Source organism: Plasmodium cynomolgi, chromosome 10 (assembly GCF_000321355.1).
Source record: "Plasmodium cynomolgi strain B DNA, chromosome 10, whole genome shotgun sequence".
Taxonomy (NCBI): Eukaryota; Apicomplexa; class Aconoidasida; order Haemosporida; family Plasmodiidae; genus Plasmodium; species Plasmodium cynomolgi.
This window is the reverse complement of record NC_020403.1, coordinates 696,355-718,399: the sequence shown is the minus strand read 5'-3', so window position 1 is coordinate 718,399 and position 22,045 is coordinate 696,355. Positions and strand designations below refer to the sequence as shown.

The 22,045-nt window shown below is 47.2% G+C and overlaps 6 protein-coding genes across 6 annotated transcripts; 3 read left to right on the top strand and 3 right to left on the bottom strand.

Moving 5' to 3' along the window:
* Window positions 1–937: 937 nt before the first annotated feature.
* PCYB_102570 (RAP protein) lies at window positions 938–3,945 on the top strand (the record flags this gene model as incomplete). Its single annotated transcript, XM_004222806.1, has 3 exons — window positions 938–2,122; window positions 2,312–3,604; window positions 3,847–3,945. The coding sequence occupies 3 exons, from the start codon at window positions 938–940 to the stop codon at window positions 3,943–3,945; spliced, it is 2,577 nt and encodes an 858-aa protein (XP_004222854.1).
* A 1,199-nt stretch (window positions 3,946–5,144) lies between these two features.
* PCYB_102560 (40S ribosomal protein S14-2) lies at window positions 5,145–6,123 on the bottom strand (the record flags this gene model as incomplete). The annotated part of the gene is made up of 3 exons (XM_004222805.1): window positions 5,145–5,250; window positions 5,445–5,622; window positions 5,952–6,123. 3 exons carry the CDS (start codon window positions 6,121–6,123, stop codon window positions 5,145–5,147), a joined length of 456 nt encoding a protein of 151 aa, XP_004222853.1.
* Window positions 6,124–8,790: 2,667 nt separating this feature from the next.
* Window positions 8,791–11,427, top strand: PCYB_102550 (tRNA pseudouridine synthase; the record flags this gene model as incomplete). Its single annotated transcript, XM_004222804.1, has 3 exons — window positions 8,791–9,449; window positions 10,287–10,377; window positions 11,347–11,427. The coding sequence occupies 3 exons, from the start codon at window positions 8,791–8,793 to the stop codon at window positions 11,425–11,427; spliced, it is 831 nt and encodes a 276-aa protein (XP_004222852.1).
* PCYB_102540 (hypothetical protein) lies at window positions 11,185–12,273 on the bottom strand (the record flags this gene model as incomplete). Its single annotated transcript, XM_004222803.1, has 1 exon — window positions 11,185–12,273. A coding segment is annotated over exon 1 (1,083 nt), but the record flags the coding sequence as incomplete, so codon positions are not given.
* A 1,900-nt stretch (window positions 12,274–14,173) lies between these two features.
* Window positions 14,174–16,343, top strand: PCYB_102530 (transporter; the record flags this gene model as incomplete). The annotated part of the gene is made up of 7 exons (XM_004222802.1): window positions 14,174–14,273; window positions 14,412–14,482; window positions 14,683–14,720; window positions 14,964–15,024; window positions 15,140–15,476; window positions 15,834–15,999; window positions 16,211–16,343. 7 exons carry the CDS (start codon window positions 14,174–14,176, stop codon window positions 16,341–16,343), a joined length of 906 nt encoding a protein of 301 aa, XP_004222850.1.
* A 614-nt stretch (window positions 16,344–16,957) lies between these two features.
* On the bottom strand, window positions 16,958–19,790 carry PCYB_102520 (MB2 protein; the record flags this gene model as incomplete). Its single annotated transcript, XM_004222801.1, has 2 exons — window positions 16,958–18,892; window positions 19,662–19,790. The coding sequence occupies 2 exons, from the start codon at window positions 19,788–19,790 to the stop codon at window positions 16,958–16,960; spliced, it is 2,064 nt and encodes a 687-aa protein (XP_004222849.1).
* Window positions 19,791–22,045: the final 2,255 nt, after the last annotated feature.

The following is a 22,045-nucleotide window of genomic DNA, read 5'->3' as shown; positions in this document are numbered from 1 at the left end:
TTTCGGAATGACTGCCGAACGAGTAGCTACTTCCATAGTTAAACTGATAACGCAACAGGAAGAAGCCAAAGAAGGTTTCTACAACATCGCTGCACATATGTGGACCCCCTCGCGTCCGCGCCTATAAGCTGGTTGGCATGTTAAGTCGGGAGAGTCTCTCCCTTGTGCGTCCCTATTTGTGCCACTTCATACGGCCGACGGTGCGAACAAGTAGAGCTAGTCGCAGAGTTAGCGGCAGTACCAGTCCCAGTGTTAGCGGTAGTACCAGTCGCACAGTTCGCGGTAGTACCAGTCTCACAGTTCGCGGTAGTACCAGTCGTAGTGCTGGAAAAATACGGGGCATACCCAACAAGGTGCAGCACCGACCGGCTTCCCCTTCACCTCTCGTTTGACCAAACACACCGTATGCACACAACCCCCATCACGCGAACAGCTGGAACTATGAGTATATCACAAGTTGGTCTCTCCCCCCTCCCAACTTATGTCTCCACATGCGATGTGAGTACCCGTCATTCCTCGCCCAACATAGAAGAGGTAACATCGATCGAGTGCACATATAATGGATTGAATAAAATAGGCCCGTAAAAAATTACTGCTACGATTCCCCCACGTGAAAAAAAAAAATCAACCACTCACAATTGTGGCATGTAATTGTGCAGAACGAACAAATTTAGGATCGCCGGTGGGGGAGAACCCGAGAATGTTTGACTCTCGCGCAGGAGGCAGTACCTTCACGAGCATGTAGGTATGTTCCTTTTTTTTTTTTTTGCTGCTTTGTTTGGGCAAGCCGCGGACGAAGTTGCTTCTAATTAGGGGGCGATTCCCTTGCAGGATTGCACAGTCGGCCAGTTCGTCGTTTTGCTTTGCAGCGTTGCAGAGGCACCCAGTTGCTGCTTAGCCGCTTCGCCGCCAAACCGCCACACAGCCACGCCGCAGAATGAAAAGACTCCCCATAAGGAGCCTCCGGGCGAGGCTCGTTCAGTACGCTGCCAGCAGGGCCCATTTGTCAAAGTGCAGTTTCTCCAGTAGCAAGAACTACGAGCCGTTCGTGAAGCGGAAAGATGAAGGTAATATGTTTGGTGCTCAAGAAGCCAACGTCGCAGGTGACAACGCGGCAGGTGACAACACCGCGTTTGACAACATCGCAGGTGATAATGCCGCATTTGACAACATCGCAGGTGATAATGCCGCATTTGACAACGCCTCAGGTGACGTCTCATTTGACAACGTCGACTTTGACGACAACGTCGCCACGAGCCTGACCTTCGACATCAGCGTGGAGGAGGAGAAGTGGAGGGACCAGGAGGAAATGGAGTACCAAAGGTTTATGAGGAGCGTGGGGAGTATGGGGAGCTTGGGGAGCGAAAGCGCCGATGCGCACGCACACTCCATTGAGAGTGCCGCAGGGGGGGAGACCGACCTGGAGCTCCTGAAAGGGCTGCTTCACAAGGGGGAAAAAAACGCCAAGTCCGTAGCGGACGCGGTGACCCTGGTGAACAAAAAAAAAAACATCCTTCTCAACTTGGAAGAGAGACATGCTAATAGCTTCTTCAACCAAGTGGGTGATCACGTCCAGCAGATAGACAGACACAGTCTGATCGATCTGATAAGGGGACTAAGCAAGCTAAATATGAAAAACAGGATTCGTGATTTGTGTTACGAGATCGCTAAGATGCTCAAAGAGGGGGAGGTGTCCAAGGATCAACAGGAAAACCAACTCGAAACCAAACTCTGCCTGCACTGCGTAACTGTGTTGAATAGGCACTCTCTTTATTTCTCCGAGTTCTACGATTATATGGCTTCCAAAGTGGGGCACCTCGACATAGATGCATTGGTGTCATTTGCAGAGGAGTGTTACAAGCACAGCTTGAGGACGAAACATTATTTGGACAAACTAGTTCCCGTGTGTGTGGCCAAGATAGGAGAGTTCAACCTGGACCAGCTAAAGAGTCTGTTCCATTCCTTCCATCGGTTCTGCAAGGAATACTCCAGCTTCTACGATTGCGCTGTAGATGCAGTGGTCAGCGATGTCCCCAACTTCGACTTGCCCTTCTGCCAACTTGTGCTGAAGGTCTCCACGAATTTTAAACACTCCGAGAGGTACCTCAGTTTGGTTAACTTAGTAAGCTCTCACGTAAGTTCGCAGGTGAAGCGCCTGGGAGGTGAGGCGGCGGGTTTGCAGAGGACGCGGCTGGGCTGTGAGGAAGTGAATTTGCAGGTGAAGCGGCTGGGAGGTGAGGAGGCAAGTGTGCAGAGCAGTCAGGGGAGGGGGGACTCTCCACAGGTGCACCAGACAGTCCCCTCAGGGCAGGAACGCACCGGTTTCTCCAACGTGGATGCTGATGTGGTGCCAACTTGGGAAGACATAGATCGAACTAACAGTTTGAAGAAGCGGGACAGACCAGAGACCCCACCTCACCACATGTCCAAAAAAACCAAAGCGGTCACCCAAATGGTAAAGTGCTTAAAATATATGGAATACAACAAAAAAAACGGAGGGCAGGTAAAAGAAGCAGTAAATGATATCTGCGAGTTGCTACAGAGGAACGCTCAGCTGATTGGCCTCTTAGACGTAGAAGACGTAGTGCATGCAATAAACTGCTTCTCCTCCTACAACAAACGAATCGTATTGTATAATAACTTCCTAGATGTGCTATGCGAAAGGTCCAATGATCTTCTTCATGCGAAGAATATCTCCCTGTGGATACACCCCATCATAAGTTTGGCCAAAATTTCTTGGTTCCACAAAAACTACTTACGCAACGTCTTTGATTATGTAAAGGATAACTACATCCTCAGTCGACTTAGTGTGTTTCAAATTTTGAAAGTCCTATCTTCCATCGTGAAAATGAACGTCTATGATGAGCAGGTGTATAAGGTACTAATCGAGCAGGTATACAAAGAGTGGGATATAATAAAAGTAAAAATGGTTGACGTTGCTACCTTCTTGTGGTCCTGTGCTTATGTCAATGTAATTTTTAAGCCCCTGTTTGATAGCTCATATAGCTTACTCATAGACTCCTTAGAAAAAGAATCCCTAACTGCAGAGAATCATGTGATGAGTAGGAACTGCCTTGTTAACATCACGTGGTCATACATTGTAGCGAACTATCATAAATCTAATGAAAATTTTCATCACATTTTGAATGCCACCTTTCTGGATAGAGATCCAAATGACTCGCAAGCTTTCAAGAGACTCCATCAAATTGCAGATGCTTGCTTTAGTGAGATACCTCACTGTTTAGTTAATGTAGATGCAGTGGATTGTATGTACAAATACTGCATGCATGATAAGTGTAGAACTCTGAGGAACGATTTTAGCGTTTACAAGAAGGAGAAGGATGCCTTGAAAATGAGGAACAGAATACTAAGTGAATTAACACACATGTTAAAACGCTTTGAAGTCTCATATCAGCTCCACTTCGAACCTTATCACAACTCCCCCTACATGATTGATATTTTGCTGAATGAGGGGATGAAGATAGGCATATGTGTCTTTGGGAAGGAACACCTCATGCGCACTCTAGAAACGGCTAGCTGGGATCACATGAACAGCGGCTTCGTCTCCCTACAGATGCGCGTCCTACACGCACACGGCTGGCAGGTGAGTTGCTCCGCGTAGGGGACCACACCCGTCCGTACACTCCACTGAGGGTACTCCCCCTAGGGGACCGCACCCGTCCGTACACTCCACTGAGGGTACTCCGCGTAGGGGACCTCACCCGTCCGTACACTCCACTGAGGGTACTCCCCCTAGGGGACCTCACCCGTCTATACACTCCAGTGATTCCACACCACCTGGGCATTTCCCTACCACCTACCGCTGCCCCTCCTCTACCCCCGCAGATCATCCCCATCAACGGCGGACAGTGGCTTCAGATGAACTCCGAGCAGAAGAAGGCCCTCCTGCGCGAAAACTTCCAGCGCTATTCGGTGCTGATATGAAGAGACGGAATCAGGTGAGCAATGCGGAGACCGCTGCGACTGACACTATGGCGCGTCTTTTCTGTGTGCCCCCATTTGTCTGCATTCCTCTCGCGACTCCCTTCCCATCTTCGTTCCTCCCAAGGTGGAAAACTCAGTCGCCGCACAAAACAACCATTTTAAGTGTTTATCCTAAAGGGTGGCTACCTTCTTATGCCAAGTAGGCTTCATAAAAAAAAAAAAAAAATCAACTTTTACCTGAACATGTTCATACAACTTGTGCGGCTATCTGGCAAAAATTTTACCATGTCGTTATTTTCGCTACATCCCTTTGGACAGTCGTACATTCCTTGGGTGGGCCTTAGCACACCTTTTTAGTTTGTCCCCTCACATTTGGGCTTTCCTCGAAAAGTTTATCTCATCACTCGAGGCAGGAGCCATTTCGTTAAAGCCGTTTCTATGTGTAGCCAACTACATAAAGTGCTCACATTTGGCGTTGTCCGCGCTGATCGCAGTGACCACATGTACGCGCAAGGAGCGTTTTCCCCTTTTACGTTAATCTGGTTAACCGATAAATTGGCATGCCTTTTGGAATTGCAAAAGGGAGGGGTAATTGCTGTTTATGTAGGCACGTGGAAAAGAGGGAAAAAAATTAAATTAAAATAAAGTAAAAATGAAGTAAAAATAAGGTAAAAATATAGAAAAAGTAAAAAAAAGGAAAGAAAAAGTAAGGAAAAAATAAAGTAAAAACTGAAATAAAGTAAAATATAGTTAAAAGTTGAGGTGGAGCTGGGGCGGAGCCACGAGGCAACTGGGGTTAAAGCATACATGCTCTCATTCGCGCAAACGCAAAATGCGCTCCTCTTCCGGCGTTATGTTGGTCTGCGGCCACTTCGCGACAACCGCGAGACAACATCGGGCCTTCTTCCCTTCCAGTTTGGCTTTCTCCAACCCCCCCGTCGCTCGCTTTCTTATCATTGCAGAATCACCTTACGCGAGGGTACATACATGCGGCATACACATACATACGGCATACACATACATACGGCATACACATACATACGGCATACACATACATACGGCATACACATACATACGGCATACACATACATACGGCATACACATACATACATACATACACACATACATGTGAACGTACACATATGTGTCCTCTTCGCGATGGCCAGGCTCTTCCTTTTGCGGGGACCACGCAAACTGCTTTACAAACGTCTTCCTCTCCTTCCGGACTTTTTCCTCGTGGAATCGGTAGGGATTGGAGTCACGTCCTCTATTCTGCCTATTTTTAATCCAGAACGGGCTAAAGCTCTGTAGGGGTGGCAAGCGGGGGATGCGTTAGCAGTGGGGAGTGAGTCGCAAAAGGTAAAAATTCACATGCGCGTAACGTGGGGGTGGGCACTTCTCCCATTACGGCGCGCATCCGTTCTATATATATGTGTATATATGTATATATGCATATATGTATGTTTTATTTTTTTTTTTTGGTTCTCTCCTTTTCTTACCTTAGGGCTGACTGCGCACCTGGACCTGGGGTCTTCGACTTGGTGCCCCCTGAGGCTCTTAACTTGATGTGAATGGCTGAGACTCCCAATTCTTTAAGTCGAACTGCCACATCCTGTGCTGCCATCATGGCTGCGTACGGACTGGACTCGTCTCTGTCAGCCTTGACTTTCATGCCACCTGTGGGAGTATTGGAATGGACGGGAAAAAAAATGAAGTAAAAACGGTAAAAGGGTTAACCAGGCGGGGGGTTCCTACCAAATAGGCGAGCCTCCCGGTAGTGACACCCCCCTTCACTGCAACTCCGCGAGGTGGAAGCAGCAAGAACGGTGCGGGGCACGTGCACAGTTGCTACACTTCGCTGGGACGTTACGAACTGGGGTGGGGGTGTTGTTTATCCCCCTTCGCGCATGTACATGTACAGGTACATATAAATATGTATGTACTTTTTTTCGCCTGTTTTTTCCCTTTTTTTTTCCCTTTTTTCGCGTCCCCGCGTCCCAACTAACCTGTAATCCTGACGAGGGTTTCCCTTCCACTTAAATCAGTGACGTGGATAAAGGTGTCATTAAAGGAGGCAAATATGTGGGCGACGCCAAAAACCAACTCTCCCTCCTTGGGCTGAGGGCCAGAAACAATGGCCGTTTCCGGTTGGGGGGCTTTCACCTTTTTGGATGCCATATTGTAGTGAAAATAGAAGCGTTATATAGCTAGTCGCTGCGACAGTACTATATAGTTAAAGTTTGCTCTCGTCGTGCGAAATGATAAAGAGTGGATCTCCCTTTCGTGTTAAATAATGATGAAGAATGCCGCGCGGGAGGTATACTTATATAATGCCTCTGCTTGGAGTTACTTATTGTATTCCTTCGTTGGAAATTTTTTTTTTTTTAAATCCTCAGTGTGACACTATATCAAATTGGCTTCAATTTTTCTTCTTGTTGGTTTATTTTACTTCAGTGGGTGAGTTAAAAAAAAAAAAAAATTCTCTCTAAGGGGGAGTAGTAGTCGTATCATGCAATACCATGTCGAGTTGTGCCGTGTCGTGTCATGTAATTAATACCATGTAGGTTTGGCCAATATAATTGCGAAGAGCGCTCGCAAAATAATATATACTATGCAGCTGCGGGGGTAATATTTCTTCCCTCAGTTTTTTTTTTTTTTTTGCCCCTCCTGCAATGCTCGGTTCGGTTTGCTTTAGCTTAGGAAGCGAACAATGCGGCAGCGGGTCGTCCCTTTTCTGCGATGTGCCGTTCATACACGAACGCACGAATGGGGTCGGTCGTATGCAAGCATCCCTTTCACTTTTGCGCTCCTGTTCGGGCAAACGGGGAGGTAAAAAAATGGAGTCACCATTAACCATGTGATATATTTGTGAAGCGCCTTCGGATTGCCAAAAAGGCAAATGGACTGGACGGACGGGGTGAGGGGGTGGGAAACCTTATTCGTTTTTGTAGCATTCCCCTCCAGCGCCCACTTTTACAGTGTCGCGGTTCTACTCACGTCAAAAGGGTCCAACTGAGAAAAGGAGCTAACATTAACACGTCGTCCTGTCGCGCATAAAAAAGTTAGCAACCATTTTGTGTGCCCCTCCGCAGGGTGCACCGAGGATGGGTCCAAACGGTTAACAATTATGTATCCCCACCCTCTCGCAAGTACCTACCTATGCATACGAATAAAATGTACATTTTGCCTCGTTTGCCCCGCGAGAAATAATCACCACAGTGTTAGCAATTTTTTTTTTTTTTTCCCCAACAGTGTATATATATATACCCACAGTAAAAAAGGGCAACCACCAATTCTTTAAAAAAGTAAAAAAAAAAAAAAAAAAAAAAAAAACTCTTTAGTCCCCTCACAACGAGTGGAAGGGCGGGGGAAGCACACCCCAGGGTCTTCCGCACGAATTTTTAAGTAGCGTCCCCGTGGAATGACACATTGCCACCACAACGTATGCAGCACAGCAACGCAGTGCGAGGCACCAAAAAAATGGAAACAACACAATGGACCTATATGGCTGCATAAATTTGGCCAAGTACGTAGTTTGCTTCCTCGTCCTTTCGTTTGTTAATATTAGAGAATGGCAGAAGAGAAAAAAAAAAAAAAAAAGCAAAGGAGAGTAGAACAGCTGGGGGGGAGCGGCTTAAAAGGAGAGTGAAAAAAAAAGAGGCAAAAAAAGCGCTGCAAAAGGAACGAACCAGTTTAACGACTGCAAGAAGCTGAACTAAGTCGGCCCCGGAGCAGCGGTGGAAAACGCACACCATTTACGCGCACACCCTTCTCACACGCGACGTCGGGTAAGCGTAATCTTCGCACCAGTACAGTTAAAATATCCATTCAAATTTGCTTTCCATTATTGTCTCGTCTCACCATTTTTCGACTTTGTAAAAACGCACACATGATTAATTTGGGACGAATCACGGTAGTACCCTCTGTTCGCGTTGTCGCCTCGCAGTGATTGCACCCCTCCCCTTGCACAAATGTGTGGGCGCCCTTTTGACCTATGCATTTTAAGACGTTCCTTTAAGACGTTCCTTTATGACGTTACTTTATGACGTTACTTTATGACGCCGCTTTAAGACGTTGCTTTATGACGCCGCTTTAAGACGTTGCTTTAAGCGGGCACGCTGCGCTCTGTGCGTTGTATTCGTTGAGCTCCTTTACGCTGTGTTTGCAGCCCACTTTGTGACGACTCGAGGGGCGTAACTGCCCCCCCATGTGTGCACGTGTGCCGACGCGGGTAAAGGTGTACCGATATAACGCTTCAGTTATTTTTTCTGTGGAGGGCCAACTCCGCAAGTTAGTCGTCGCGGGGAAAAAAACTCTTAATTGCTGTGAGCGACGCCCCCCGGGTGAGTCCTCATCCCCCCCCTCCTTCCTTTCTCCCTTCCAGGGATGAGGAACGGGAAAACTACGTGATACATTTGCGGATTGGTCGAACGAGCAAGTGTTGTACGCACGCCCTCCAAAGGGTTACCTTAATTTTTTTTTTTTTTTTTTTTTGCCAACCGGAAGTAGACAAATCTTGCTTCCTTATCGCAACTCTCCACTTTTTGTACCTTTGCAATTTTTTGGTAAAGACCTCATTCTCCATCAATATACGTATAGAGTTAGAGTGTTATTTGTTCACCCCTCCTGTAGTACCCCAGAGTGAGCACATAGAAGAAGATAGTCACTCGTGTCGACTCGAATATGAATTACGTCCTTTTCCTTCTCTATCTGAGTGTCCTTTTAAAAATAGAAAGTAAAAAGGTCTCGAAAAAGGTCCTCAAAGTGAAGGTGATACATCGGAGGGAGGGACCCTTTTTTATGCCAACTAAATCATTTTGTGTGATCAGGGTGAAAAGAAACAAAATGGCGTTGCACACCCTTGGCGATGAGGCCAACTCGGGAGAGTTAAGCATCCTCAAGGAAGAACCTTTTAGAGTCGGTCCAAATAGAGCATCCGCGGAAGGCAATGTTCCATATGAGGGGTCCACCCCAAATGAGGGGACCACCCCAAATCGCCCCAAACTGACGAATATCCTTCTCATCGTTGACTACGACGGAACGAACTATAGCGGTTGGACGGGCGTTGAAAACTGTAGCAATATATACCTAAGCGCAACGAGGAATTACAAAAATGGAACGACTGAGAAGACGGAGACAAAGGTGGGGGAGACAAAGGTGGGGGAGACAAAGGTGGGAGGGTCAAAGGGGGCAGAGCCAAAGTGTGACACGGTACAGAACGTTATCCTAAACTGCATTTTGCAGATTCATGGCTATGGAGATGAACTGAACAGACATGAAGGGGAAGTGAAGTCCGATTTGAAGGCCTTCGAATTTATTGGGGTAAGTAGAACAGACAAGGGAGTCCACGCCAAGGAGTATGTGTGTCAGTATGTGTCATATGAGAGGCCCCCTCCATGTGATGGCAACTTGCATAAGCTCAAAATGGCACTAAATGGGTTACTAAATAAGGACATAAAAATCTTGGGCGTTTTAAATGCACCCTTCCCAGAATTCAATGTACGGTTTAATAATATGGGAAAAATCTACACGTACAATTTTGACATTCGAATTCCGAGTCAGCCTTTGGAGAGGAACTACGCATGGCAACTGTATGATGACCCGAGGTTTGCTTTTCTCCTTCGGGACAGTGCGAAAAAAAAAAAAAAGGAACAACGGGAGGGGGACACACAGCAGGGCAGCCACTGCCAGAATAACTGCATGACGACAAACGAGTTGCCCACTGTAGACGAAAATTTGAGTTTCCTTTTTGGCGACCACGCTGTGCAAGGTGGTCGAGCGGTCCCTTGTAAGGAGCCCACCTGCGAAGGGGCCATTTGCGAAGAGGCCATTCGTGAAGGGGAAATTCGTAGAGAGGAAATTCGTAAAGGGGAAACTCATAGAGAGGTAATCTCTGACGATCTCCACTGCGGGGAAGGAGCGGCCCAACCCCCGTCCCATTTGCCAAACCGACAGCCGATACAACCGCCGATACAACCGCCGATACAACAACCAACCCAACCGCCGTCCCAGCCGCCAACCCAACCGCCAACCCAACCGCCAACCCAACCGCCAACCCAACCGCCAACCCAACCGGACGTCTCACACTGCATGCACATAATCAACCGCGAGCGGGGAAGCCACTCGATCATACCCTGCGACATGGAGAAAATCAGGGAGTGCTCCAAGCTGTTCATAGGACACCACAACTTTGAATTCTTTCGAGGGACGTTGAAGGGGACGGAGAAGCAGAAAAAGGTGAACCCATTTTGCAACATCTACTTCTTGGAGTTGCACGAATTAAGGAGCAATATTTATCAGTTTGTCATACAAGGAGATAGGTTCCTCTATCACATGATTAGGATAATAGTTGGGACTTTGCTTCAGGTCGGAGTTGGACTGTTGCAGTACGAGGACGTGCGGGACGCTCTTCATTTTAGCAAGCCACTCAAGGTGAAGCTGTGTGCCCCCGCACAGGGCCTCTGCTTGACGAAAATTTTGTTCCCCTCCGATATCCAGAGAGAGATTTCCGCGTCGCTGCTCTCTCGTTAGGGAAGCGTGTGGACGTACGCGGCACGAACGTGTATATTTATGTGTACGTAAGCGGCACGAACGTGTATATTTATGTGTACGTAAGCGGCACGTCCACATGTTTGTTTGTCCATCCGATGTAACATCACTCCTACACGTTTCTTTTTTGAGAATGTGGCCCATCGGGCTGATACGTTTGCTTGTTTGGCTGGTTGGTTACCTGTCCGATTGTTTGTTTGGTTGGTTACCTGCCCGATTGTTTGTTTGTTTGGTTACCTGTCCGATTGTTTGCCTCTTTGCATGTTTGTTCACTGCAGGGGGGGAGACACACGCACGCCTCGGCTGCTAACGGGGCGTGGCCTCCCCCCCTCCGACATGAAACTGCACCCAGTTTGCAACAAAAAAAAATTGGGGGAAGAAGTAGGCATAAAAAATAGGGAGAAAAAGTGGGCATGAAAAATAGGCAGCAAAAGTAGGGAGAAAGAGTGGGCATGAAAAATAGGCAGCAAAAGTAAGCATGAAAAATAGGCAGAAAAAGTAAGCATGAAAAATAGGCAGCAAAAATCGGCTGCAAAAGTAGGCAGCAAAAGTAGGCAGCAAAAGTAGGCTGCAAAAGTAGGGAGTTCCTCTTCCCCGAGGACGCAGCGCATACGTCGAAGCTGGCGGACCCCTTTTCCTCATTAAAGCGCCTCCCACACACACACACGCACATCCTTTGCCACACTTATTAAACCCCCTTTTGATTAACCTTCCGATCCAGCATGGAGGAGGCATAACCCTTGGACGTCCATCCCCCCTCATCAGAGGAGTAGTCCCCACTAGTGTACTTCCTACCAAACATATTAAACGAAGTATAGTGTTTATTTGTTCTAACACGATTACCCTTCTCAGCATAACGATCCGTACGATCTCGATGTCCATCACTATCTCGTTCAACATACCGACCTCCACCCTCACTATCCATATCACTAGAATCAATCGTGTGGTCACTAAGACTCTGTCCACTATTCATCCAACTTGAAGGAGATCTCAAAATGAAATACTTTCCTAAAAATTGCTCAAACGTTTTCAAACTTAAGTTATTTACTCCTCCTTTTATGCTACTCAGCAGATTGCAAATTTGATGTGTGCATACACCATTGTAGTAAATAAGAATCGTGGGTAGATTAGATTCAGGATAATTTTCTACAATTCGGTTGTATATCCCCTTTGTGAATTTCACATATTTGTGTTTTCTAGCCATTTGAGTTAGGATATCATTGGTCACTTTGCATGCGAGGACGTTGTCTGAGTAAAGGTGGATCACGACGTGCGTGCCTTGTGTGTCTTGCGCGGATGGGACTGCCTTTGTGACTGCCTTTGCGACTGACGATTCGAATGCGGACGTGGCTGCTCCTTCTTCCTCCTCTTCTAAATCCGCATCCCCCCGTGTGCTCTCCATCGACCGGCCGCCATATTCACCCAGGGGGTTCCTCCTACTGGCTTCGTTAACTTCGGACAGAAAATTGTCCTTCGAAATTTCGTACACCTCCCCAAACACATCCATAGCCCTACTTCTATTTATTTCTTTTATGCGATTCGTTTTGTGCCTCTCAATTATTTTCAGGTACTCCTCGTCGACACAGTTCTCCTCCAGCAACGTCAGTTGGTGTAGATTTTTTTTCTCCAACGGGTTGATTCTCTCCAGTTTTTCCAAATTGTTTAGGTATATTTCTTCTTCCTTCACCTCCTTCTGCAGTGGGGGTAAATTCCCATACTTCCTTTGCAGGTCGTCCCACTCGGTGGTTTCCCCCGTGGGGTTGGTGGTCGACATGGTCCCTGCCTTTCGTGTAGTACGTGTGGCGGTGGGTGTTGCGGTGGGTGTGGCGGCGCGTATGCCGGTGGGTGTGGTGGCACCTACACAGGGCTGCTTAAATTCAGCTGCGATCACGCACAGGGTGCTGCCACGGGAGCCTAGCCAAGAGGGGGACACACAACAGGGGGGCAGACGCTGCCTAGGTAAGTACTCCCAACACGTAAATATATATACTGCTATATTTACGTGCTTGGATGCAGTGCATGTGGCACGCGGTGTGCCACCCAGCCGGTCCCCACACTAGCTGTCGACTTGGAAGCGAGGCACCAACTGCGCCACGCGGAGCATCTCTCGACCTCACTTTATCGCTTCAGGAAAATGAGACGGCTGGGAATTACCCCCTCGTTCTGGTACACCGCGATGGGAAAAAAAAGAAACAGTGAAGGGACAGCAACGGAGCAGTAACGAAAAAGTGACAAAAAAGTGTCAAAAAAGTGTCGAAAAGGTGACGAAAAAGTGTCGAAAATGTGACGAAAAAGTGTCGAAAATGTGACGAAAAAGTGACGAAAAAATGACGAAACAGTGACGGAACGCACGAACATATCCTATCCTGGAGCTTCACCGCAAGTTCACTTGCCAACGAAGTCCAAACCCGAGGGGTGAACAAACCCGCAGGTGGGTGCGGTGCGCGCGCCAAGTGACCCCCCACACAATGCTGCTCGATGCGACGCAGTAAAGTGGGATGAGAACAAAATTACAGGAGTCATCATGTTCCAAAGTGCTACTCGATCGCAGATGGGTAGCGAACTCACGCATCAACTTTTTAAATTCATCTCCATTAATTTACCAAATGGGGAAAAAAAAAAAAAAAAAAAAAAAAATAAAAATCTGCAAGGGGGGAAATCCGAGTGGAGAAGGGTAACCTTCATCATGATCGCATGAACATGCAAAGACCACGTATGTGCTGCACGAGTGGGTATATAGTGCCACATTTTACGCTCACCTCATGGCGCTTTATTATTTCCCTCCCTTCCTCCAGGAAGCACTTCCCCCGTTTGATGCGTCCAAGTGGCCTTTGGTATGGCACGCCCCCACGCAGTGTACTGTCATTTGGGGAAAGGGAAAAACGCGTCACGGGGGGGGAAAGGAGGAAGAAGGGGGGATAATCAAAGAGGCAAAAAGGAATGAGGGAAGGAAGGGCAGAGGGGAAAAAAGGAATGGGGGAAGGATGAAAATGCCTTCTCCCGCATCGTCATCCCCCTTCTGCGTCGTCCTCCCGGTGGTCACTCCCCCCCTATTTCAGCCTATCTCCTTTGTTCGCCCCGCTGTCAAGGCTTCCCCGTTCAGCCCAGCGCAGACAACGCGCGAACGCGTACCCGCATGGGTAAGGACACACGCGTATGTACTGTGGTATGTACTGAGGTATGTAATCTCACGTATGTACTCAATAATGCCCTCACTAATGCCCTCACCAATGCCCTCACGCATGTACCACTCGCACGCCGTGCCTCCCGCCCCTGAGCAACCGCGCGAAGCGTCCCCCAAAGATGATGAGACTTAAAGTGAACTCCATGCCGACCGCCCCTCGGAGTACGTACACCTCTTTTTCTTCCGCTTCTTCGTCGCCTTACTTTTTTTAAAAGGACAAAATATGGTTCAGGAAAAAGCACCCCAGTGTAGACGTGCGTTACATCATTTCTTCAATCGTCTAGTGAAGCCACTCGTTTATGGACAAATTTTTGTAAAAAAAAGGAATTCCCCCCAAGAAGAAATTAACACGTTCATTTTTTTGTCTCTCCCGTCTCGTCCAAAGTGATTATCTCGTCTGTGTGTTCTTCCATTTCGTTTGAAAAAATTGACTGCTTCTTTGAGCAGCTTCCCTTCCTCTTCCCTCCACTTTTAAAGAAACTCAAATCGAAAAAAATGGACGTCACTTCCACCCTGCTAGACAAAAGCGACAATGTCGCAGGCGACCCATCTGACGTCGTCCCTGGGGAAAAAAAGTTCTTCTTCTCATCAATTGGTAACTCCACCGGGTGGTCCAACCGTTCGGGCGTGTCATACATCAGGGGGCCTCTACACGCAGACCTCGCATTTGGTAGATCCTTCTCCTCCCTCTGGGTGGCAATAAAAAGGTGACTCCTTCTTCCCCCCCTTTCAGGTAAAGCTCATTTGATAAACGTGCTTTACGGGATTGGCTATACAATACAAATTGCGATGCTACCCTACATGGTTAGTAAAAGCATGCGCTTCCTTGAAGGGAAGCGGCCTCACGCGTGATTAGATCAATCCAGCTCCCACCCACCCCTCAGTATGGAAACGCACATCTGCACATGGTTATACCCCCTCCACACACACACACGCAGCTGATCAGCTCCAACGCAGGCATAGAACACAATGGATACCTATTGACCCTTTTTTCTCTACTCCAGTTTGTGGGGTCCATGTTTTTTGGGAGACTCGCTGACATGTTAGAATGAGGGCTCGTTGGGGCGTCTGCACATATACATGCGCGCCTACGTGGTGCATACGCGGTGCATACGTGGTGCATACATACGTACATACATGCACACATATGCGCGTCTGTCCCTCCGCTGTCCCCCCGCTGCCTCTCCGCTATCCCTCCGCTGTCCCTCCGCCGTCCCTCCGCTACCTCTCCGCTACCTCTCCGCTGCCCCTCCTCACCACGTGTTGCCTCCCCTTCCTTCCGCAGATGGGGAGTGAAGAAATCCTTTTACTTGTCCCTTTGCTCCTCCAGCCTGATGTACCTCATGGTGAGGGGCGCGCACGAGCGCCATTCTGCTTCTCTCCCTCGGGGACCCCGCGCCTGTGTCTGTAAATGCCATTTATCCCCATCTCCATCTTTTCTTGTCCACCTTCCCCCCATAGCTGCCCGCCTGCAGAGCCACCTGGGCATACTACGTCAGCTTCCTGCCCTCGTTCTTCATGCAAGCCTTCCAAGCCTCCTCCCTTCTCGTATGCCTCAAGACAGACAGCGAAAAGAGGACCGCTGCCATCGGTTACCTCAACCTCAGTTACGGCATGGGTATCATCCTAGGGAGTCTCATCGCTGGCTTTATGGTCAACTTTGTCGGTCCAAGGGGAAATCTATTCATAGCCCTGGGGTCACAAATAGCAGCATTGTATGTAGCCAAAACATTGAGTGAGGATCCGAAGTTATTAAAACCTGTGAATTTAGGAGAAATAAAAATAAGGGAAATTCTAAGTAGCATACAAAATGAATATATACGTGTGCTAAATCTTTTTCGGAAGACCTATGGCATATGTTTGTTAATTCTGTTTGGCTTGCTTCCAATTCTAATGACAAAATTTGCATTTGCCCCTGTCGTTGTGGATATGTTTAAGTTGACCCCATCTCATACATCCTACCTAATGACATATGCAGGACTTTTAACGATCATTGCAGAGGGTCTGTTCGCACCATACTTAAGCTCCATCCTAGGAGATATGACTTGCTGCAAGTTTTCTATACCTTTAACGTTAGCTGGATTTTTATCACTCTCTTTATGTGGGGCAAATGAATATCTCGTCCTTATTTTTATGTCCATTCCTCTTTGTGGAGGGGCCTTGCTATACATATGTGGGACTAGTCAAATGACAAAGAGGGTAGAGCAATCCGAGTTGGGAACTGCCATTGGTTTGAATACATCCATTTTTTACGCCGTCACAATTGTGGCTCCATATCTCGCCTTCAAGGCGTACATCGCCTTAGGCTTGGGCCTCTACTGGTAAGGCCCAGAAAAAAAAAAAAAGAAAAGAAAAGAGAAAAAGGCGGGAAACTTCCAGATGGACACATCTCCAAACATGTGTGGAAGCGTTATACATATTTTCCTTTTCCTTTTCTGTTCCCTTTCCCTTCCCCTTTCACTTCGAATTTTTGTCTCGTTCTTTTCTCCCCATTCATGATGCTGCCCCCAACACACCACCTCCTTTCCTCAGGTTACTCTGCGCCTTCATCTGCCTAGTCATCACCACGTACATTTTCGCCCTGGACAAGTCCACACTGCAAATTTTTAAGGAGGACAATGACAGCCTGGAAACCATGTTTTCCAGCGTCAAATTGGCCTTATAAAAAAAAAAAAAGGACATAATAAAATCACCGTACGTGTGAGCATCCACCTACCGCTTCACACGACTCATCGTGTTAACTGTTTTTGTACAGACTTATTTGTGGCGCCCAACCATTTGCACCAAGAGTATATATGACAATTTTTTTAACTTTCTGAACGAACTATTTTTTTTTTTGTTTTTTTTTTTGCTTCTCAATGTGGAATGCAAAAAATGTCCTTCTCATAAACGAACAAAGAGTTTTGTCTTAATAAAAAGCGGTTGCAAAGGTAGGCCCTTGGGCGATTTAAAAAAATGAAAAAAAAAAAAAAAAAAGAAAAATAGTGACACTGTTGACAAATGAGCAAATAAGTGTGCATGTTTGCGGCCGATTGGATACGTTTTGCCACACGCATACAGGGCCCCCCCCTTCTACTCAGAAGAAGGACGAAAAAAAAAAATAAAAACAGAGAGAGGCAGACATGCCGGTGCAGCTCCCACGGGAGTATTTTGCCATTGGGGCTTTACCCCTAGATGGTGGGTCCTAAAGGGGTCATATCCCTGCTCGGCTCACCACGCCGCCAATCGAACCGCAAATCGAACCGCAAATCGAAGCGCTAACCGCTGCGCTAACCTGGCCTACTCCTCGTACGACTCCACCGAGTCCCCCGGGAGAAAATCCACGAAGTTCTCAAAGCCCATGCCGCATTCATCGCCCTGCCTGACTTGCCCCTTCTCCTCCTTGGCAATCTTAAGCGACACGATCTTTCCAATATGGATGACTTGGTCCTTCCTCAAAATCCTCACATTGCTGTTGTTGTTAATGGTGCCACTGTTCACGACACACCCAGCTACCTTCCCCAGCTTGGAGACACTAAAAACTTTCAAAATGGTTGCTTGTCCTTTGTAAGTACCCCTCGGCTTGGAACTCAGTTTCTCCTTCATTACATTCTCCACCTGTTCAATAAGATCATACAACACATTCACATAGATAATTCGGCAGTTAGATTTTGCAGCGCTCAACATATGTTTCGTATTTTTCGGGCAGCTCTTGGATAGCTTAACATTAAACCCAACAATGATGGCGTTGAAACTCTGAGCATAAGTAATGTCACTAACAGTGATGTCTCCTATACTGGCATACACAATTTTGTTTCGAACTCGGTGTAGTGTATCCTTCACTTCTAATTTTAAGAGACAATTTTTTAAAACATCTACTGTCCCTTGCTTATCGCATTTGATGAAGTAATTCACGTACACTGTCTTGGGGTCTTTTTCTCGAAAAGTGTTAGCCTCCCTTTCGTTGTTGCTTCCCTGTGGGGGGGTCTCTCCTGGGTGGCCTTCCACATTGGGGGTCTCTCCTGGGTCACCTTCCATTTGGGGGGTCTCTCCTGGGTGACCTTCCACTTTGGGGATCTCTCCTGGGTGACCTTCCACTTGGGGGGCTTCTTCCAACTCTGGGTTTTTTTTTCCCCCATTTTGTTTTGGATCCTCATCGGGACTTACTGCACCATCCCTAATGATGTATTCACGGTAGCGATCCAGGCTTCCCTCCTCCTGCCCGTAGGTAAAGCCCCTCATTTGTGAAGCCAGCAACTCATTCTTGTGGTGCTGTGCAATTTCCTCCGCGACTGCCTCGTTCTGTACGACATAAAATCTGTCTCCTGCGATAGGCACGGAATTCTTTTCGTAACCTACCACCATCACTGGGTCGGAGGCACATGCAGATTTTACATTCTTGTTAAGGTGATCCTTCATTATCTTCACCTTACCGTAGGATGATCCTGTGTAGAAATAATCATTCACTCGGAGAGTCCCACTCTGAACTAAATTAATCGATACAATTCCATTCTTGTCAATGTACGAGTCTAGGATAACTCCCTCGCCATTTTTACTCTCCTCTAATGGTAACTCCAAAAATGCGGACTCTAAATATATTGCATCTATCAGTTTGTCTATAGAATCCCCATTCAAAATGGAACAAGGAACCACCTGCACATCACCACCATTCATTTCTGTGTATATCTCATGATGCAATAAGTCATTAACTATTCGATCTACCGAAACGTTTGGTAAGTCCATCTTTGTAACTGCGATTATAATTCGGATGTGATGTTCTTTAATCAGTTTGATACACTCCACTGTCTGCTCTTGTATTCCTTCCTCTCCAGAAATAACTAAAATACTCAGATCTGATATCTTCACTCCTCTGCTTCTAATTGGCATAAAGGCTTCATGTCCTGGGGTATCAATGAGTGTAAATGTGAAGTCATTGCTTCTCGATTTCACTTTAAAGGCTCTTATATTTTGGGTTATGAGTCCTTTTTCCTTTTCCCTCTCCTTCGTTTTGCATATGTAATCGAAGAGCGACGTTTTCCCATGGTTGATGTGCCCGATAAAGGTCACTACAGTGTTTCTCTTTTTACTTTTCTCGGTTGTATCCTCTGTGGGGGAGGCAATACGCGCCTTACATGACTTACTTTCCACACGGCCATTGTTTAGCCTCAATTTCGTTTCCCCATTTGGGTTTGCCTTCACACCGGTTTGAACTTCCTCCTCCTCGTTGTTGTTTCCCTTCCTGGGGGAGCTTTCCGGGGGAGTAACCCCCACGTCGTCTCCACGGATGCTTTCCCCCGTTGGGCAAACACCTCGGGTAGCCGCTTCCACTAGGAGGCCTTCCAATTGGGGGTCCTCCCCTAGACCGCCTTCCAATTGGGCGCCCTCCCCTGGGGACCCCTCACCAACGTCCACGACACACCTGACGTTAAAATGGTCACTCGCTTTTCTCATCTGATCCGCACTGAGTGCATGCCCCGCACTGTACTCCCTACTCTCGTTGATTATAAAAAATTTTTTCAACGCCGACAAAGATATTTTTGTTATCTTGGAAAAAGCGGACAAGCTTGCATTTTCGGGCACCCGGCACAACTTTGTGGATGCTCTGTCCTCCTTATGGAGTGCCTCTTTGTTCTTTTTTAAAGGGTACCCCCGGGGGGGTTCTCTGTTCGTTACGAGTTGAGTCTGTATGATGTCCCTCCCTCGAGTGACTCGTCCTGCTTCTCCTCTTCCTGTGGTCGGCTGCATCCCCATCGGAGGAAACCTCCAACGGGTCTCCCCCTCCTTCATTCACAAACGGGTCGCCCCCTCCTTCATTCACAAACGGGTCACCCCCTCCTTTATTCACAGATGCTTCTCCCCCTCCTTTATTCACAGATGCTTCTCCCCCTCCTTTATTTAGAGATGCTTCTCCCCCTCCTTTATTCACAAATGCTTCTTCCCCTCCTTCATTCACTCCCCCCTCGTGCGGGAGACCCCCCGACAGGGAGTCAAAATAGGCAAGCACCTTGCCAAACGTCTTGGACTCCTCCGGGATTGTTAATATATAGTTGGACTTGAAGTTCGCATCAGGTCGCTCATAAATTTCGATGTCTATAATATCCCATATGTTAAACAGGTGTGTAAATTGGGCCATTTTTAGTAAGACGTTCCACCTGTGGTTATGTCTCCCCTTTTGCGGTTCCCCCTTTTGCGGTTCCCCCCTTTGCGGTTCCCCATTTTGCTGCTTCCCCTTTTGCTGCCTCCCCTTTTGCTGCTTCCCCTTTTGCTGCCTCCCCTTTTGCTGCTTCCCAAACGGAGGAAACAACTTCGACTTGTGCAAATACCCAGTGCTGCCATTCTTCAAAACCTTAACAAATACATACGACTCGCACAATTTGGTAATTAATCCCTTTGACGTATCTCCTTTTTTTAACTTCACATTTGGATTATATTTAATTATGTTACCTAAGTAGAATAACTTTTTTTTCATATTTATACCTAAAGCTTTTACAAAAATTTTTTGTTTTTCTTTAAAATACTCATTCAGGTCTTCAACATCGTCTCCAAAATTACATCTACTTTTAAAAAGCATTCCGAAATGGTTTGTATTTTTTATTTTGACTAGAACTGCATTTGGACTAACTGAATATATTTCCCCTTCGAACGTTTTCCCAACGTCATCTTCTCTGGGTGCATCTCCTTCTGGGATTATCAATTTAGAATGGGTCTCATTTGGTAGGGGGTATCTAAATGCATGCACTCCGTCTCTCTCTCGTTGTCTGTCTTTGTAACTTGCCTCATTTTCGCTTCCCCTCCTTTGGTAATACGACGCTGGTACGACTTGTCCGTATGCGTTGTGGACACTCTCACGATTAGTGGTGGACAGATATTCATACTTGAGCCTTTTGTTACTCCTCAATGGGTTGATACTTCTTCTGATCGAATCATTTGTGACTGCCTCCCTCGGATCATTGGTCTCACTACGTATTAACTTGCTACCAAGGTTTGTCCCACCTTTCCCCCGTTTCTTTTCTTTTTTCTCCAAAGCGGAGACTACCCCAGTGAACTGCTCTCCATGGTCGTTTGTCAAATATCCTTTTTTTTTTCGTCTCTCACTTTGGTGTACTTCCTCTTTTTGTAATTTTCCCCATAGGCAGTTATTACTTCGTCATCTGTAACGCTTTTTTCACTTTTACCTACTCGTTCATCCCCGTTGGGATTTGCTTCCTCCTCCCTATGCTCAATTTTTTTGGGGGGTCTCGCACAGATGGCGGAGTTCCCTCCCCTGGCGTTGCGCCCTATGGGTGGAGATCCACTATGGTCATTCCTAAACAGGAACAGGTATGTATTTTTATTTTTTCTCACATTTCCCCAGTTGGTGTTCCCGTTCTGCCATTTCGTCTGTCTCACTGCTACCCCTTGGCTAAAACTACGTGTAGCGTTCCATCCACTAGGTTTACTTCCCCTCGATGGGGAACCCACGAGATCAACTCTCTCAAGTATATCCCCATCAGAAATACTAACCGTCCTTTTAGCTTTCACGAAATTATCTCGACCATCGTAGTTCCCTCGAACGACTGAACCTTTTCTTTGTCCTAATTGCACACATGGGTTAAATACCCAAGTGCTGACTTTTCCCGTGGGTAACTGATAAGCGTAGCAGCAGTTGGGGTTCGCGCAGAGAGAGTTATATAGTAAGATGAGCAATATGGTTGGTGCAAGCAACCAGCCGCCGAACATAACTGAGTGGTGGGCGGTCAGCTGGCGGACAAACCTTGTCGAATTATCATTCGAGGTTTGCCAGTTTGCCTTTCCCGGATAACTTTTGTGGGGTTACCTTTGCGGGGTTGCCTTTGCATGGCTACCTTTCGCTGCTCACCTTTGCGGGGCTACCTCTCGCTGCTCACCTTTCTCGTCGCAGCGTGCGCTCGCATCTTCCCCTCGAGTAATGGAGGTCTGCCCCCGCATTTTCCCACGCCCCCAGAAATGCTTACTCTTAAGCTTAAGCAAAGCAGGGTCCTTGCTCTGCAAACATGCTACGCTCAGGTGTATGCGCCAAAAAAAAATAAAATTAAGAAAAAGGGGTAACACTCCACGGATGGGTAACAGTCCGCACGCTACGTCCTCCGCGAGTACATGGCACTTTGTCGGCAATTTAATGGCCACGTGTTGGCCACTTATTGGCATTTTAATTGCCGATCCGCTTGCCGATTCATTTGCCCATTCATTTGCCCATTCATTTGCCGATCCGATTGTCGATCCACTTGCCAATTCATTTGCCGTTTTGCTTGACGCTGAGTGACAATTTTTGCGCTTTTACGTTACGCCGTACACGGGCCAACCGCCAACTGCCAACCTGCGCACTCCGCGGGGGGACAAAATAACCAAAACGGCGTAGTTAAAAAAAAA